The following is a 16,522-nucleotide window of genomic DNA, read 5'->3' on the forward strand; positions in this document are numbered from 1 at the left end:
CTGTCTTATCCACAATTGAAGCTGTGTATGGAACCCAAACTTCTCATTTCACCAATTAGTTTATTCCATTTAGTACTGACTCGATTTTTTTTTTTAATATTCTTGTGGCTCATTTGAGAATTTCGATTTTGCCCGTTAAACTTGTTTGTTTACAACCCATGAGTTTCATTATTTTGTATCGTATTTGGTGATAAGGCTTCCCTGTTTATCTCTTCCACTCTCTTCCACATACATGAAGGTTAATTTCTTTAGTGATTTGTGACCCCTGTATGTTTTAGCTCTAAAACTAGTCTGGTGCTATAAATCACGAATTCTTCAGATTCATTATGTGTTTGAAGAGACTGTAAACTGCCATATTCTAAAATTGACCTTAGCAAGTCCTTAAGTTATTCATATTTATGAATGAATTTCTTGACTTAGTCAAATTTCCCCATACAGCTAGATAACATAGTTGATGTGGGCATAAGAGATGAGTTGCGTGATGATCTCCCGTTGCACTTAGGTTTTTGGTGCCTTATATACTAAAAATACTTTATTTACAGTATATTCATTGACCTAGGCCTTGACCTAGGAGGCCTGGTCGAGGACCGGGCCGTGGGGACCCAAGCCCCGAAATCATGGCAAGGTAACCATGAATAGGAATTATTCCAAACAAATCTAAATCTAATACATAGATCAAGTGACATTTTCCTCTCGTATCTCCAGCCATTTTGCAGTTATAGTCCTAAATTCATTTCTTTTAGAGTCCAGACAAATTATTAAGACATTAAAATTATTTTGCCAATGCATTTGGCAACACACCTTTTGCAGTGATTTTTTTTGTAATTGGCCATTGTGGCATAATTTAAAATAGGCCTCGCATACGTCATGAGCTTGCTTAAAATAAAGGGGGCCTCCTTTTCTTTTTCTTTTTTCTTTTTTGTTCCTGAATACAGTACAGTACTTAGGTTTGACAGGTTTGGCACATGCTAATGTTATCTTATTTATGCCAGCCTCTGGTACTAGACTAGGCATTATATCTTTTAAATATGCCTTTGGTCACCCCCTTTCTTTTTCCATCATGACACACTGGTTGAACCATGATGATTTTTCCCCTTTATGATTGGTGAGCATTTTCCCTCTGCTTTCTTAGCATTTCCTGGTGACAAAAGCCATAATTTTTTAGAATACTTTTCCCTCCAATTCTCTCCCAGTTAGTTTGCCCTAGAAATTCTTTGTTATAATGCACTATCCGGTATGCTTGCTTTATTCCCCCTTCATTCTTTTTCTTAAACTGTACTATAATGGCTATCATCACTAGTTAAAGACAAGTTCACAGTGGTCACCTGCTCCTGGTGGGTTCATATTCTATCCTCTCCTCTTAGTATTACTTCTACTCTTGAATAAATACAAGATTAGTTTTTGCTTGTCTTTCTGACATGTACTAGAAAGTTTGTCTATTGCTTCTACCAGTTTTGGCTATACAGGTACAGGGTATCTCCAATGTCATTAGAGATATCGTTCATCTCTCGTATTCCATTCTATTGCACTGTGGTTGAAGTTGCTAATGAATAGGAGTTTTACATTTGTCCGTGGGAAATTCTACCTGCCCCCCGTGACATTTTTTTCTATGCCAGTTTGTTTGCATCCTCATACCCATTTATGGGCCTTCTATTACTCCGTGGGGTAAGGGGGTTGTATATATCCACTTCCACTACAGTATTTTCAATTATTATAATCCCTCGGTATAATTTTTGTATTCACTACCACAGTGCTTTTCACTTTACTGTATATTTAATTTCTATATTTAATTTATGCTACTCCTCCTCGCTACTTTCTTTTATTTATGCATTATCTGGTACACCCTCGGGAAAACTAGTAATTATCATTTATTGGATATTTGTCTTCTATTAAAATGTCTGATTTTGTTTCCGGATCTAACCTTAATTTCATTTGCTCTGTTAGAGAGTCCATCAGCATTTGTACAGTATATCAAAATAAGGTTTTTCTTCTTAAACTTGGCTTGTATCAGGGGAGTTTGGGTAGCATTGCAGGGAAAGGGGTGTTGGAGTGGTAGGCTAGGTATGAGGGCTGCGAGTACAGAGGTGTAGGGGTGTGGCGCTGCATTATTTGGGATGAGATTGCAGGGCATGTTATATATGGTTTAGATATAGTATTGTAGGTTATGTTTGGAAGATGAGCTACTTTGTGGATGGCTGGAGGATAAATGGCTTGTACATCTTGTACATCTATTTGTGCTTGCAGTGGTTGAAATTCAGTTATTTGAGCCCACCCCTAAATCTTGAATCGGCCGGTGTATAGGTTCTTTAGCCTATTTGGATCTGTCATATCTGTATTTTAAGCTGTGTATAGAGTCTGCCTTCATTACAATACTGTACTTTATTATTCAGCCCATCCTCCTGTTTTGGTACAGTAGTACGTATAGTAACGATGAGGGCCTTAGTATATAAACCGACATACGATAAAATTAAAACGTAGAAATCTGAACTATTTGAGTTGGACAAACTGGGAAATCTATATTTTACTTGTTGCTTTGACAAACTAAACCAACCTATCCTAACCTTCCTAGGCCTAATACACAATATCTGAGGCCTAATATAGTACATGTGTGTGCTATACTAGGCCTAGGAATATTTAGGTTTGTGTTTTAGCTTCATTTATTTTTAAAGACCTCGTTACTAGTCAATATACCACTACCTAAAAGCTAAGAACGTACGAATTCTGACTATTGACAATCACCACAACAGGTATTATCTGAACAGGAGGATGGGTGGTATTATTTCTATGTGGCTCATTTGCTTGCTTTGTTTTTGTCCGTCCAACCAATACTACATAGGCTACCCTGTCTGTTTCGCTGATAATTTTGTGCCAATTGTTTCTCCCATTTCTTATCTTTTTTCAGTAACAAGAGGTTAAATTTTATTAGTCCCACTTTATAACTTGCACCTCTCAACTTAGGAACTAGTCTGGTATAACTCTTAACACACTTTAGGCTTGTTTTGTTATAACTTGTAAGGATAACATTGGTGCCATATCTTTCAAAATTTATGACATGTATATGAAATATCCTGAACAACTTCTTGTTCATATTCTTGAAGGCAATTCTTATATGGGCCATCCTTGCATACAGCTGAAGTTATTAATTTTACATAAGCTTTTGATGACAGGTTCAGTGTACTGTAATATCAACCCTCTAAAGTATTTTTCTGTCAGATTGCAGGAGGGTTTCCTCTCCCACATGATACCTTAGAGGTTCTGTTCTGTGCATGTAATTTATTACTGTACTGTACTTTACACTTGCCCGAGTTGAACTAGAAGCTATTTATTACCATTCTTAAATTTTCTAGCTTTTCCAGATTATCTGTAGTTTCTTGTATTCCATTGCATTGATGTTCCTCACAGTGCTTATTTGTGTCTGTCGGTTTGTAATTACTGTACTTTAATGAAGTTGCAGGATGAGAGCATTGTTCATGGTGTCCCTTCATCTGTATAATCTAATGATGGTTTTGGCATCTACCATCCTCATTTTAATAATTTGTTGAACTTTTTTATACTTTTTCGTTTTTGGCACCTCGGTTTCCTTAACATGATTGTTTACCTGCTTGATGGGGTTCTAGGAGTTCTTCTACTCCCCAAGCCCGGCCCGAGGCAAGGCTTGACTTTTGAGAGCTTGGTCCACCAGGCTGTTGCTTGGAGCGGCCCGCAGGCCCACATATCCACCACAGCCCGGTTGGTCTGGCACTTCTTGAAGAAAACTATCCAGCTTTCTCTTTAAGACGTCCACGTTTGTTCTGGCAATATTTCTTGTGCTCGTGACTGAAATTTGCAAATGTAGCATAGGCTGTGTGCTGGTCAGTATGTCACTAAAGTGTAGTTACAGAATTAGAGCTATTCTTATTGTCCTATCTTCCCTATAATCTTTGCCATGTTATGTGTTGAAGGTTCCATTAGTTTTGACATTCAATATCCTCTCATTTAATGTGAATACTGTATTCCATTCATCTACCAATCTTTATAAGATAATTTTTGTATTTTTTTGACACTTCTTTGTTTTCTTAGCTTGAATTTGTTGCAGTAACTCTTCTTAAAGGTGCTGGATTACAAATTCTTCTATACCATGTCACAAATTTGTGACAGGTGTACTAGCTTTGTTTAAGGCCTCCAGCCTCTCCTAGCTCTTGCATTTTAGGTTTGAGAACCACTTAGGAGCATGTCTTTGCACGTTTTCTAAAGGGTAGTCCTCTGTTGACAGTTTACTCTCCAGAATTGACTAGTTATTCCATTGCCATAATTTTGCAGCATTTTTTTCACATAATTTATATGTTGAATGTGACTGGTTTTCACCTGCGCCACATGCCATTACATGGCATTTATCCACATTAAATTCCATTTTCTAGGGTTTGCATCATGGGCTTATTTTGTCTAGGTTATTTTGAGGGGTATGACGGTTCTGTAGGTTATTTATTGTACCCACTAGTTTAGCATCATCCTCATTCATCCTCAAACTTATTCGTGAACCTTTGAATCCCTTCGGGTAGATCATTTATACAGACGGCGATCATTACAGGTTTATGTATACAGTATTTTACTTATTTACATGAGGACATTATACTAAATTTAAAAACTTATCATTATTGATCAATAGTTGTCTGAATGAGCTGTGTATGAGTATAATGAGATTTTGTTGCTGTCACATTTTATGCTGTTGAGCATAGACACTTCAGTATTTGTTATATATATATTATGTAAAATAGTATGTATATAATCAGGCATACTGGTAACACAGATGTTATCAGTTGTGCAATTACTGTGCTGGTATCCTATTAGCCTACTATATAGTAGGCCTATGCTTTACCTTTTTTTTCTTTTTTTTTTTGGCTGTGGATATTAACTCCATTGAATGAACAATATGCTAAAGATATATTCGTTTAAGTAGAATTTAAGGTGTTCAGTGTTAAAATTCACAAGAGTACCTATTTGGAAACCAAAACTTAATGTTAATTTTTTTATTTCAGCGCTCCTGATGATGGGAAGTGACCAGTACTGCCTCAAGTGGAACAATCACTGGGCTAACCTGATCCGTGTATTCAACTCGTTACTGCAGTCAGAAACCTTCGTAGATGTGACCTTAGCCTGTGAGGGGCGCCATCTGAAGGCTCACAGACTGGTGCTGTCAGCATGTTCCCCATACTTCAAAGAGTTACTTGTAGCACATCCAGACAAACACCCAATAGTCATCCTCAAAGATGTTCGCTACTCTGAGCTCCGCACTCTAATAGAGTTTATATACAATGGAGAAGTGTCTGTGGAGCAGCATGACCTTGCTGCACTACTGTGCACTGCCAGAGAGCTACAGATTAAAGGCCTGGCAGATAATCGCCTTCCTGGAGCCCCCTTTTCTTCACATCCTCATAGTAGAGAATCATCTGAATCAATAAATCACACACACACAACCAAAACCACTGCATCTTCCACAAACACCACAGATTCAACCACCCCACCACTTGAAACCAGTACTGTAAAAAGTAGTAGCCCTCGGCGAAAAATTGGGTCAGAAGATAGACCTCCACCTCCATTAACAGCATTACATCCAGGCATACCGATATCAATCTCGTCCCACGTTCCCACCTACCGGTCACGGCCATCCTCAAGAGAATCCTCACCTGTTCATAAGCGACGGAAAGTGTCGGCAGATGACAGCGAGGAAGAATCTAGTGTTTGTGAAGGTGGCAATAAGCAGTCAAGATCAGAAGCAACAAATGGGCACTTAACTTCTCACCAGGAGCATAATGATAGGCAGTACACGACAGCAGGGCCATCAGGTCTGTGTCTGTCAGACCCTAACAGGAGAGAGGTATGTTGATTGGTTTTCACTTTCAATTCAGCATTGTATTGTAAATCTGTTAGCAGCATACTTTTATCATTTAAGAAGTTGTATTGTACATGTATTTTGCTAATTTAGAAAAACATAATCCCCCCAAAAAATTAAATTTGGAGACTTATTGTTTTAAATCCAATTTTTGATATTATTGACATGATATTCATTTTGAGATTGAGAGTTACGAGCCAGATATTTTAACCTTAATTTTCAAACTGTTCCTTGTATTACAATAATCTGAATGTGCTCCTGATAAGTAAACTTGGTTCTTGAATATTTAATAGGTTTGTCCTCAGTCATTCTTTTGCATTACTCTCATTTAATTAATTGAAAACATAATTTGTCCCCTGTTTAATGCAAACACTTGTTAATCTTGGAAGGGTAAAATCTTGAATGTTATTTTCACTCATCATTCTCCATCATACTATACTCCATGAACAAACCACAATTTATTTACTTATAAGTTGTGTTAACATACTTTGACATTTAAAAGATTACAGCTTACTCATATTTTTGCTTTGAATTATGAGTATGTGCCATTCTTGCCTTCCTGTGTCCAGCTCTGGCCAGGGTTTGGCAATTTTTCAACTCTGTATTTGTCCCCGTGAATTGAGCCTCTGCAGGTCCTTAACATGTGTGTTCTGGAGTTTTGCCAATGAGTGTTTTATGTGGCCAATGGTTGTTTTATGTTTGCTTTCATGTGGTATTTTAAAGTCCTTGGGGAAAGGGTAGAAACTTGCCTCATGCATAGCCTGGAGATAAATGTCCAGTTAAGGTTTAACACACCTGTGAACAGCTCCAGCAACAAAAGAAAATGGCATCACAGAACTGAACCCAGAAAAGCTTGAAGAGGAGAATGATGAATGACGATCCTCTGCAGTGAACTTTGGCATGCACCACACAATCTTAAATAGAGAAAGGACTCTTGATAGTTTTTAATAGTTTCTTTTGCCAGACTCTGCCTAAAGGGTAAACCATGCAAGGAAAGCTCAGGTTGCATATTTTGTAGCTTGAGACAGAAAACAGACTTCCCTGGTTCCAGCCAGTGTTAGAGGTGCAGCAGCACCAGGGTTGACTGCAGCACACACAGTTCTGACATCCCAGCCTAGACTCAACCTAAAAAGGTACCAAATAGGACTTCCATCAGTTGACCAAATTGCTTGAGCGAGCCAATCGAGAAAGGGCCAGATCCCTGACCAATTGACAAGGAATTCCTGAAGGAATTAGGCGATAAATTGATCGGTGCTACAAAAGACTAGAGAGCGAAAGGCTTTTTGTTTCAGCGCCTCAGTGTCGCGATTCAGAGGGTAAATGCCTGTTGCATCTTGGGCACGAGTCTAACTTCGGAGGAATTCGAAGAGGTGTTTGACTTGCAACAATGCTCGAATTTGTCTGTGACATTTATTTTTAATTTCCCGTTGATGTGTTTTTCCATTTTAGTTGTAATGGTTGTGCTGTGTAGGTGTTAAGGCCACATTTTGTAATCATGTAATTTTGTACAATAAAGTTCCCTATATAAAATATATATCGGGGGAAAGGTAGGAAAAGACAATGTGCCAGTGCATGTGGGAGCCCGGCAAAGCTCCCCCGTGTGCTGCATATCATCGTTTTCGAGAACCCTATAAACAACCAGAGGTGGTATCCCTTATATATTATATATTTATATATTTTGCCTCTTACAGTACCTGTACTGTAAATGATTATACTGTATCATAGTACAGTGCTATCCCTAATTATTCATTATGGGCTTACAGGTACAGTATAATAATTGCTTATTATAGGTCGGAAATTGTTCCACACCACATACCACATTCCTCTGCCACATTGCACATGCCACCATCACCACCACCCATATTCCTGGGTTCTGTCCTTTTTTCTCTGCTTCCACTCCGACCTTCATGTACTCGTAAGTCTGTGCTTATTACACCTGACTATTCTACTAGTCGAGTAATTACATCCTCTTGCCTTCCATTCACCTGGGCTCTAGGAGACTCAAACCGTGAACTCCAAGCGTGTGAGGCCGAAGCTTGATCGACCGAGCTATTGAGTAGTCTTAATAAGGAAATACTACTTTCCTTATTATCCTCTTATATAATAAGGAAAGAAAATAATACTTATTATCCTCTTATTACTTTTTATCTTAGCCTCCCGTTCATTTCAAGATGTGTGCGTCTAGGGACGACCATGTTAATGTTGATCACCTACCATATCATACTTCATACTTAGTCCTTTCTTAGGATCCTGTCAGTTGACTTTTTCTTTCTTTGTTAATTCTTAGAAGTACTGTATTGGCAAGGGAATGTTTGTTTACAAGAAAAAGATGCAATGAAGATAGATTTGTAGATTATGTATGAACAGCTATGGATGTATAATACATTTATATAAGAATACTGGATGTATGTACTACATTTTGGTATTTAGTATATTTATATATCATACATCAAGTATATTAATATATCATATAGCCATCATTGCTTATTTATAACCTATAATCTATCCTCATTCACACATTTTTCTTTGTATTGAAATTTTTGACAATTGAAATTGAATCATATTTCCCTACTTGACTGTTTCAGTATTTTGTTCCATTTGCTAAAATAACAGTATTTTTCAGGACAGTAACAGCAGAGATTCCAACTGGGATGCCGGCAAAACTTCACCGTCCATAACTAAAATATCTGGAAGTCAAACAAACACCAACCCTGGAGAGAGCAAAAGTTCTGTTCACTCGGATGATGATTCGGATGACGACCGTGACCACATGGTTAGTGAATCTGACTACAATTACTGCCTTCATTAATGTTCTTATAGGACTAGAATGTGAAGGCAGTGTTCAGAGTTGGAAGGAGATAGTTCAATTTTTTTTTTTTTTTTTAGGTTTTATTTTCGATTTATTTTTTGCCAGGATAACCGAGGTCCAGCTGTACCAGCACTTAGCTCAGGAAGCTACTGCAGGCCAATCAAGGAATGGATGCTTCATTACATTCTATGCTTGATTTATACATATTTATGATATAAAAGTATTGATTTTGGATTAACATTTACAGTATGCATGGGAATTACTGTCTTGTACTATCACTTGTATGTGTGTGAAATGTCTGCAGTGAGTTACGTGTTAAAAGATACGAGATGAAGGTGTACTTGTAATGTTTATCAAAGTATTCCAATTGTTGTTTGATATACAGCATATATATATGTATATGAAATCTGTTTGGAGGATTTCAGATGTGAATTAGACTCTTGCAACTGTGAGGTACAGGTTAAGGTTATCCCTGAGTCAGTGTTACAAAATGCCTAGTTGACTGATTCCTTTCAAATGAAGCTAAAAATCTAGGCTATAAAATGACAATATAAACAATACTTTCAAAATATAAAGTGACTAAACTGACTTGGACTCCAACCAGTTTGCTTGATAGTTTCACTAGCTATTTATTTATTTATTTATTAAGCAGAAAATCCACAGAGAAATAGAAAAGAAAGATGAACGTTTCGGCCGATCTGGGCCTTTTGTCAATACCGGACTGTCCAGTTGACAAAGACTGACAAAGGCCCAGATCGGCCGAAACGTTCATCTTTCTTTTCTATTTCTCCATGGATTTTCCGCATACAAATGATCAGTGTTTCGTGATCGTCAATTGCATAATATATTATATAATATAATCACCACCTTATGTATGATCATAATCGCCCCCATAATGTAGAGCAAGCAGTCTCAAACTGCATACACAAAATAATGAAGTGATTAAATTTTTATTGAATTATTCATTCATATTTTAATTTTCAGACAATCCAGTCACCAGAAGTAATCCTGGAGGAGGGAGAAGTTGGTGTGGGATCAACAGGTCCTCCATCATCTGTACCTTCACCATCTTTGTCAGGGAGTGGCCTTGCGAATAACTCCATTACATCTGGAAGTCTAAGTGGGCCACTCCCTCCACAAGTAGCGCTCCTTCACCAGGCATTGGCTCTAGGCTATCATCCTCTTCAGCATTACTTTCCTTCTGGACTCCTTGAGCAGCAGCAACAGCAGTCCTCTGGAGTATCGCCTCCCAAAGACATTATTAAATTTCTAGAGGTAATGCAAGCTTTACCTCCTGGTGCTCATTTACCTTTGAATCTTGGAGGTCCCTCTGGTGTTGGAGGAACTTCTAATCTTGGGCTAGGACTGTCTGGGTCAACAACAAAATCCTCTGCATCATTAAGTGTGGCTAGGGATAAAAATGTTGGGAGTGGCATTACGTGTCATATCTGTGCCATGATATTACCTTCATCACATCATTTAGAAGAACATGTACGAATCCACGAGGAAGAGAAACCATTCAAGTGCGACCAGTGTGGACAGCGCTACAAGTACCAGTCAGCGTTTCAGCGGCACCAGGAGCAAAATCATACTGCCAAGCTTCCTGGAGATAAACCATTCCGCTGTGGTGTGTGTGGTCAGTGCTTTAAATATCACAAAAGCTTTACTAAACACCGCTCCAATCATGATGCACTAGATCGAATAATGAAAGCGGAGTCGGATGAAGGTCGATTAGCGTCACGAGGCATCCACGAATCTTATCTACAAAGACTTTTAATAAATGAATCTTCAAAGAGTGAATCTGAAGCTTCTGTGACTTTGAAAGAAGAAGCTATAGAGACACAACTGCAAGATGAAGATGAACAGCCGTCCACATCAAATCCCACCACATTTAATGCTGTCCTTCTTCAAGCAGTTAATCCAGAAAATGGCGTAAGAAAGTTTGAAGATGCGGAGGATGAAGAGGAGGAGGAGGTAGATGGCGAGGAGGAGGACGGGGAATATGAAGAAGAGAACAAGGGTAAATTTGTTTACTGTGTTAAGTGCAAGTTGACATTCCGAGATGTAGCCAGTTTTGAGGGTCACTGCCGAAGGTCAACAGACTGCTCACTAGATACTTTGCGTGAGGTGAATGTAAATGATGGGCCGGGGTTGTCTTGCCCACCCAGCATAGCATCATCACCTCAGGCCTCGCCCAGGTTGTCCCCAAGTAGTATCTCGGGACCGCCTCGCTCTCCTCTTCCAGCCTCTACTCCAATGGCTATGCCATCGCCTCCTGCCACTACCACTCCTATAGGTGGCCTTCCTCCGTCCTCGTCTGTGGCACTTGGTACTGCCACTGCCACTACCACTACTATAATCCTTGGGACCAGCACTCCTCCTGGCCACACTAGCATATTTAAAATTGATTCAAGGGGGGCATTGTTGCTACCCGCAGGTCCTCTTCCCCCAGTTGATTCACGAGATGAAGAACGACCCTTTAAGTGTCAGTTCTGCCAGAAAGGTTTTAAGGGTCGGGAAAACTTGAAGCTTCATATACGTACTCATACTGGAGAGAAACCGTATAACTGTGGTGTTTGTGGCAAGGCATTTGGTGGCCGTTCAGATATGAATCGTCATCTGCGCATTCACACTGGTGAGAAGCCGTATCCATGTAAGGTCTGCGGAAAGAAATTTGCTCGTGCAGATTACCTGTCTAAGCACATTACCACACACCTCGGGGTGCCATTTGCTAAGCCAGTGCATAGTTTGCAACAAAGTCTTCAAAATTTGGAAAATATGCAGAATCTACAAAATCTACATAAGTTACAAAATATGTCTAATGAATAATACCAAAATTTTCCCCAAATATTTAAAAGATAAATTTTTATATATATATTTACATTCTTATAATAAATTAGTTGATATTGTAGGCACTAAAAGTGCCACTTCTGCTTGTAAAGCAGGTAAATCAAAGGTTTTGAACCAGTGACGGTAACTGTGTTACATACCTAGTTTTTTAAATTTAGGTATTAATATTGTTGTCATATTTCTTCTCAAAAGAGATTAAAACTGTAAGTAGTGAGTTAGTGGTATATGAGGGTGAGCAGGCCAGTGGGCACACATCTGCAGCATTGAGTATCCTTGTGATCTAGTCACTGCCCCGAGTTGCACACAGAGCTTCACACCGTCTGCTGTGCTGACCACAAATAATATTTCAAGCCCAGTTGCTAGGTTTCTTTTGTTATCAATATTAATGTCCCTTTTTTTTTAATACAATTGGTATTCCTCATAAGCTACTATGCTGCTTTTTATATATTATTTTTTCTCCCAGTAACATAGACTGGGCAAGGAGGCTTGAGGTCATAGTACAAGGTAGGTTAGTGTGGGCATGGGTTGTATCCAGTGCCCCATGGATGTGCTCTCCCTCTTACCACAAAACCATCTACACCTGCGTCACCTGGCCGCTTCCCAGTGCGACATGACTGCCAAAATCACCTCATGCCTACCTGCAAAGTCCCACTTTGTTCCCTCTTCCTTATTCTCTCCTGTACCCTCCTGGTTTTAGAGCGAAGGCAGGGGCGTGGGGCCTTGAATCTAACCAAGGTCAGTCTGGAGACCCAAGGTTGCCTCGCTATGGTCAGTGTTAGGCAATAGCTGTGCACATAGCCACAAGTGTATAACCATGTACTGGATTGTTTTGCTGTGGAGGTTTCAAGCCTTCTTTATTGTCATTGTGGTCTGGTGTTGCGGAGGTTGCCTGACCTGTATACCCACCCCAGTGGATAATGATGGTGCTAGCATCGACTTTGTGTGCACTTAGCTGGTGAATACACATTGATGACCTCTTGCTGGATTGATAAAGTTTGCACTACCCAACTCAGAATTCTATTTGGAAAATGGAGCAGAATTAATAATGTATATAGTTTGGGTTACCAACGTGAGTCAAAGCCAGTCACTGGTGGTCCCTAGGGACCTTGGTGGGTTGTAGGATGGGCTGGTTATTGTAACAGTCTGGCTTATGACACTCCGGCCGGACTCTAAACTACTTGCTCGTGATAGTGTCAAGTACATACCATAGAGCATTTGTGCACCGAGTGAAAGGTTGACCAAGTCAACTTAAAATGAAAGCAGAGCTTGTTTATGGCGTAAGTGATTGTTGAATTTTATTTGTACCATACCACAGATATGTCCCTAGTGTTATTGATAGAAATTAGAAATACTGTAGGTGAGCCTAGCTCGTTAAACTGTAGCTTATAGCCCTCCACCTGTTCTTTCTTGTGTGCATCACCGGTGACCGTAGAGGAGGCACGCGAGTCACATCTTACACACTTCTCATCTTTGTCTTCAGCTTCTTCATACTTTCATTTTAATTTACAAACTTTCCTTGTCTTTCAGTTGTAAAATTATGTCATGATTGACAGGGCAACAATTTCAGTCAAACTTTAAGCTCACCCAACAATACAAAATGTATTTTAGGAGTTACTATAATAGACAAATTTTACATCTGGAAACCAGACACAAAATACTGATAAATGTGTGTCTGACTTTTTGGAATTTTTATATGAAAGAACTGAATTAAAGTTTGGCTGAGATTGTAGCAATTGAGCCTTGGCTCTCTCAAGAGTGCAAGTTGTAGTGATGTAAGGACAGCCAAGCTGCGACTGAGGACGGCATGTTAGGAGGAGCTACACCACATGCACACCTTGTTGGTCTGTGATATTGTGAGAAGCTTGTTGGGTCCCATATGCTGCCCACTATTGAGTTAGGGCAGCAGCAGGTAGGGGACACCCACATCTCTTGTCCAGAAGGAAAATTGTGTTAGGCTGAGAATTCTTTAGAATTCACATGTTTTAATGACTAATGTCTGTTACCAAATCAAGTCATATGATGACAGAAAGTTGATTGTTCTATGTGGCATTTGAAATGCTAAAACGCTTTTTCCAGTTACTGGATGGTAGTTATTTGTTATTTGAACCGAGTGGTAATTGAGTTAAGTAGAATGTGGCTCCACAAATCTTCAAGCACCATTGCAGTAGTAGCAGAAGCAGCAGGAAACATTTCCCTACCCTGGTACTATGTTACTATGATACAAATTTCATGTGGAGATTTGCTCATTTTTATTTTGTTATTTTTCCCTGTAGTGGTAAGCTGGTGATAAGTCAAAGTGCCTTGTGACTTGTGATAAATTGTGGATGGAGGGGCATGCTTGCTCTCTCATTTGAAAATAATTGCCAAGTTCCTGAATACATGGGGATCAATTGCTGTAATATCCTTTCCTTTTAAGCTTACTTTATATTGTCATTATATCAGTAAAAATTATCTTTTTTCATTTTTAGTGCTATGCTTAAAGTTGCTGTGTGTAGTATACCTGTTTTCACTTGTATTTGTTTGAGGAAGATAATGTTGATTTCCTACATTTAGGCTAATTGGTGCTTGATGCATTAGTTTTGCCACATTCAGAACAGCAATATAGAACTGCTAGATTGTAGAGAGGCATAATCACATTTTGGTGTCTGGTGACATTTTACAGGACCCTCTTGTGTGAAAGGTGAAGTTGTTATTGTCCAGCAAGATAAAATGTGCATGTAAACCATTTTTGGAAAATCCCCCATTTGAGATACAACTTGAGGCCCTTCCATGACAGAATGGATCATACTCGACAACATTAAAGCAACGGTGAAACATGTCAGGTTCAACTACAGTTGCAGACTGTAACAATGTAGCAATGTTGTTGTTAGTGGCATAACAACAATGGCAATTTTCACAATTCATGAACTACTTAAAAAGTAGATGTGTAAATCTTAGTAGATGGTTTTCATGGAAGTAAATTCAATCAGACCCCTTTTAAGAATGGAGGTTTGTTATAGGATGGCATATATAATGTTAATGATTATATATATATACAGTATATAATATATATATATAATATATTATATATATAATTATATATTATATAATATATAATATATAATATACAAGTAATGTATGTATATGGTTTATTGATAGAACTGGAAAAGTTGTGCAAAGTATGAGGTAATGGACGGAGCAGAGGATAAGCCACAGCGAACCCTCCACAGTGTAACATAAGGCTGATGTGGCCATCCCGGGAGCTGTCTAAAATCCAGGCAAATGGGACATCAATAAGATCACCGTTAATCACTATTTTAAGTTTAGCATATGACTTCATAATAATTTTGACATAATTTTGTATAACAGATTTTTATAATGCCAAGAGCAAGATAGGTCTTTTTAGAAATATTGATCTGACAGTTGTCATTTTCAATCCCACTTGATGTTTGACAAGGTTCCTATTGATGTCCCATTTACCCTGTAATGGTGTACAAATCAACTGTAGATATATCCCAAATATCTGCAGCATTTACAAGCTCAAGACCACACATCCACTGTTCTCTCTTTCATGTGCAAATGAACCAGAAACCAGGACTGCAGTATGCAACAATGTGGTTCAGTGGTGACTGTTATGTTAGTACCACACTTCAAACTGTCCTCTATTTCAAATAGATTCCTCTTGACAGCTGCTCGGGATGCCTACATGAGATTCAACAAATTTAATTTGAGGACGCGACAGTGCCTCCACCATGTGTTCAAAACCAACTGTTGTGAATTCCACACCATACTACCAGCACTTAAATTAAAATGTATTGGGCATTGTAGAAACTGGGCATTTTCATTGTTGAGTTCAAAGAAGAATTTTTTCCTTTACTACATCTATTTAACTTATATATTAAAAATAGTTTTTGTTCTCTTATTCTTCATCCTTTGTCTTATTACATCATCTTATGCTATCATCTTTTGTCATTGTCAGCATTTAAATTGTACTAAATGTTCACCAATAATATTTGAGAGTAATTGAATAGTATCCCTATTTGAGTGCCTAGTTTTCTGTTATCAAATTTGTATATTGTGCTGGTAGAATGTTTAGGACATCACAATGGCTTGCAGACTTGTTCAATAACTAGTTGACGACTGAGGAGGTGACTCAATCAATTCTACCATTATTTTTTTTTTTTGTTGAAACATATTTTGGCATTTAACTTTTACCATATTGTAAACATACTATATAATAGTATTTTAGTATACCCAAAATTCATAAACTGTACAACATATATTTGTTTTGTGTGTGCGCGTGGGTGTGCGTGCATGCATGTGTAACCTGTACGAGATTCTCATATTGAAAATGATCGTGTATATTATACAGTATATACTTATGCTGGAAAATAAATATAAATAATTGATACATACACACATTATATATATAATATACTGTATAAATAAAATATGTATGTTATTGAATATGACCGAAATGATAAGATTAATGATTCTAACACGAATGTTCCCAATATTTCTTAAGTTTTTAATTCACTGTCGAGGGAAGTTGACAAATTTACTCTCCAAAGTTCATTTTCACACTATATTTATGGTCAGACGCCTAGGGAAGCATTTCGCAAGGCACTCCTTACAGTTTCAAAGACAAATTTTCCTTACTTCTCCAATGCTTATGTTCACTTGGGGTGAGATGATACAGGATATGATTGAGATGAACAAGTGGATCAATGGCACAATGGGTATTATAGGCCATTGGGTGCGCTATGTTCGTTCTTCTGTGTTGGTTCAGGGTCTTGAAGTGGGTAGAATGTAATTGTGTTAATTGGTTGTTGATTGCTGGTTTTGACTTTTATGATGTGTAGGGCCTCACTAATGTCAAGTCTCCTGTTGTTGTACCTGTCGATAATTTCTGTGTTGTTGTTAAGATTTCTATGGTGATGGTCTGGTTGTATGAGGAGATTATATGCTCCTTGAGATTATATACTCCTCACACAACCAGACCATTACCAGAGAAA

General features: G+C 38.3%; 1 protein-coding gene across 9 annotated transcripts in view; it reads left to right on the forward strand.

The window, feature by feature from the left end:
• LOC123768112 (protein tramtrack, beta isoform) overlaps positions 1 to 14,603 on the forward strand; it is a 257,505-nt gene extending 242,902 nt beyond the window's left edge. For all 9 annotated transcript variants that reach the window (XM_045758439.2, XM_045758437.2, XM_069306926.1 and 6 more), the window contains 3 exons: positions 5,016 to 5,854; positions 8,493 to 8,642; positions 9,663 to 14,603. In XM_045758439.2, the coding sequence (XP_045614395.1) occupies positions 5,024 to 5,854; positions 8,493 to 8,642; positions 9,663 to 11,507 (2,826 nt within the window). In that variant the 5' untranslated portion in view covers positions 5,016 to 5,023 and the 3' untranslated portion in view covers positions 11,508 to 14,603. The remainder of the gene's footprint in view (positions 1 to 5,015; positions 5,855 to 8,492; positions 8,643 to 9,662) is intronic.
• Positions 14,604 to 16,522: the final 1,919 nt, after the last annotated feature.

This window comes from Procambarus clarkii, chromosome 59 (assembly GCF_040958095.1).
Source record: "Procambarus clarkii isolate CNS0578487 chromosome 59, FALCON_Pclarkii_2.0, whole genome shotgun sequence".
NCBI lineage: Eukaryota > Metazoa > Arthropoda > Malacostraca > Decapoda > Cambaridae > Procambarus > Procambarus clarkii.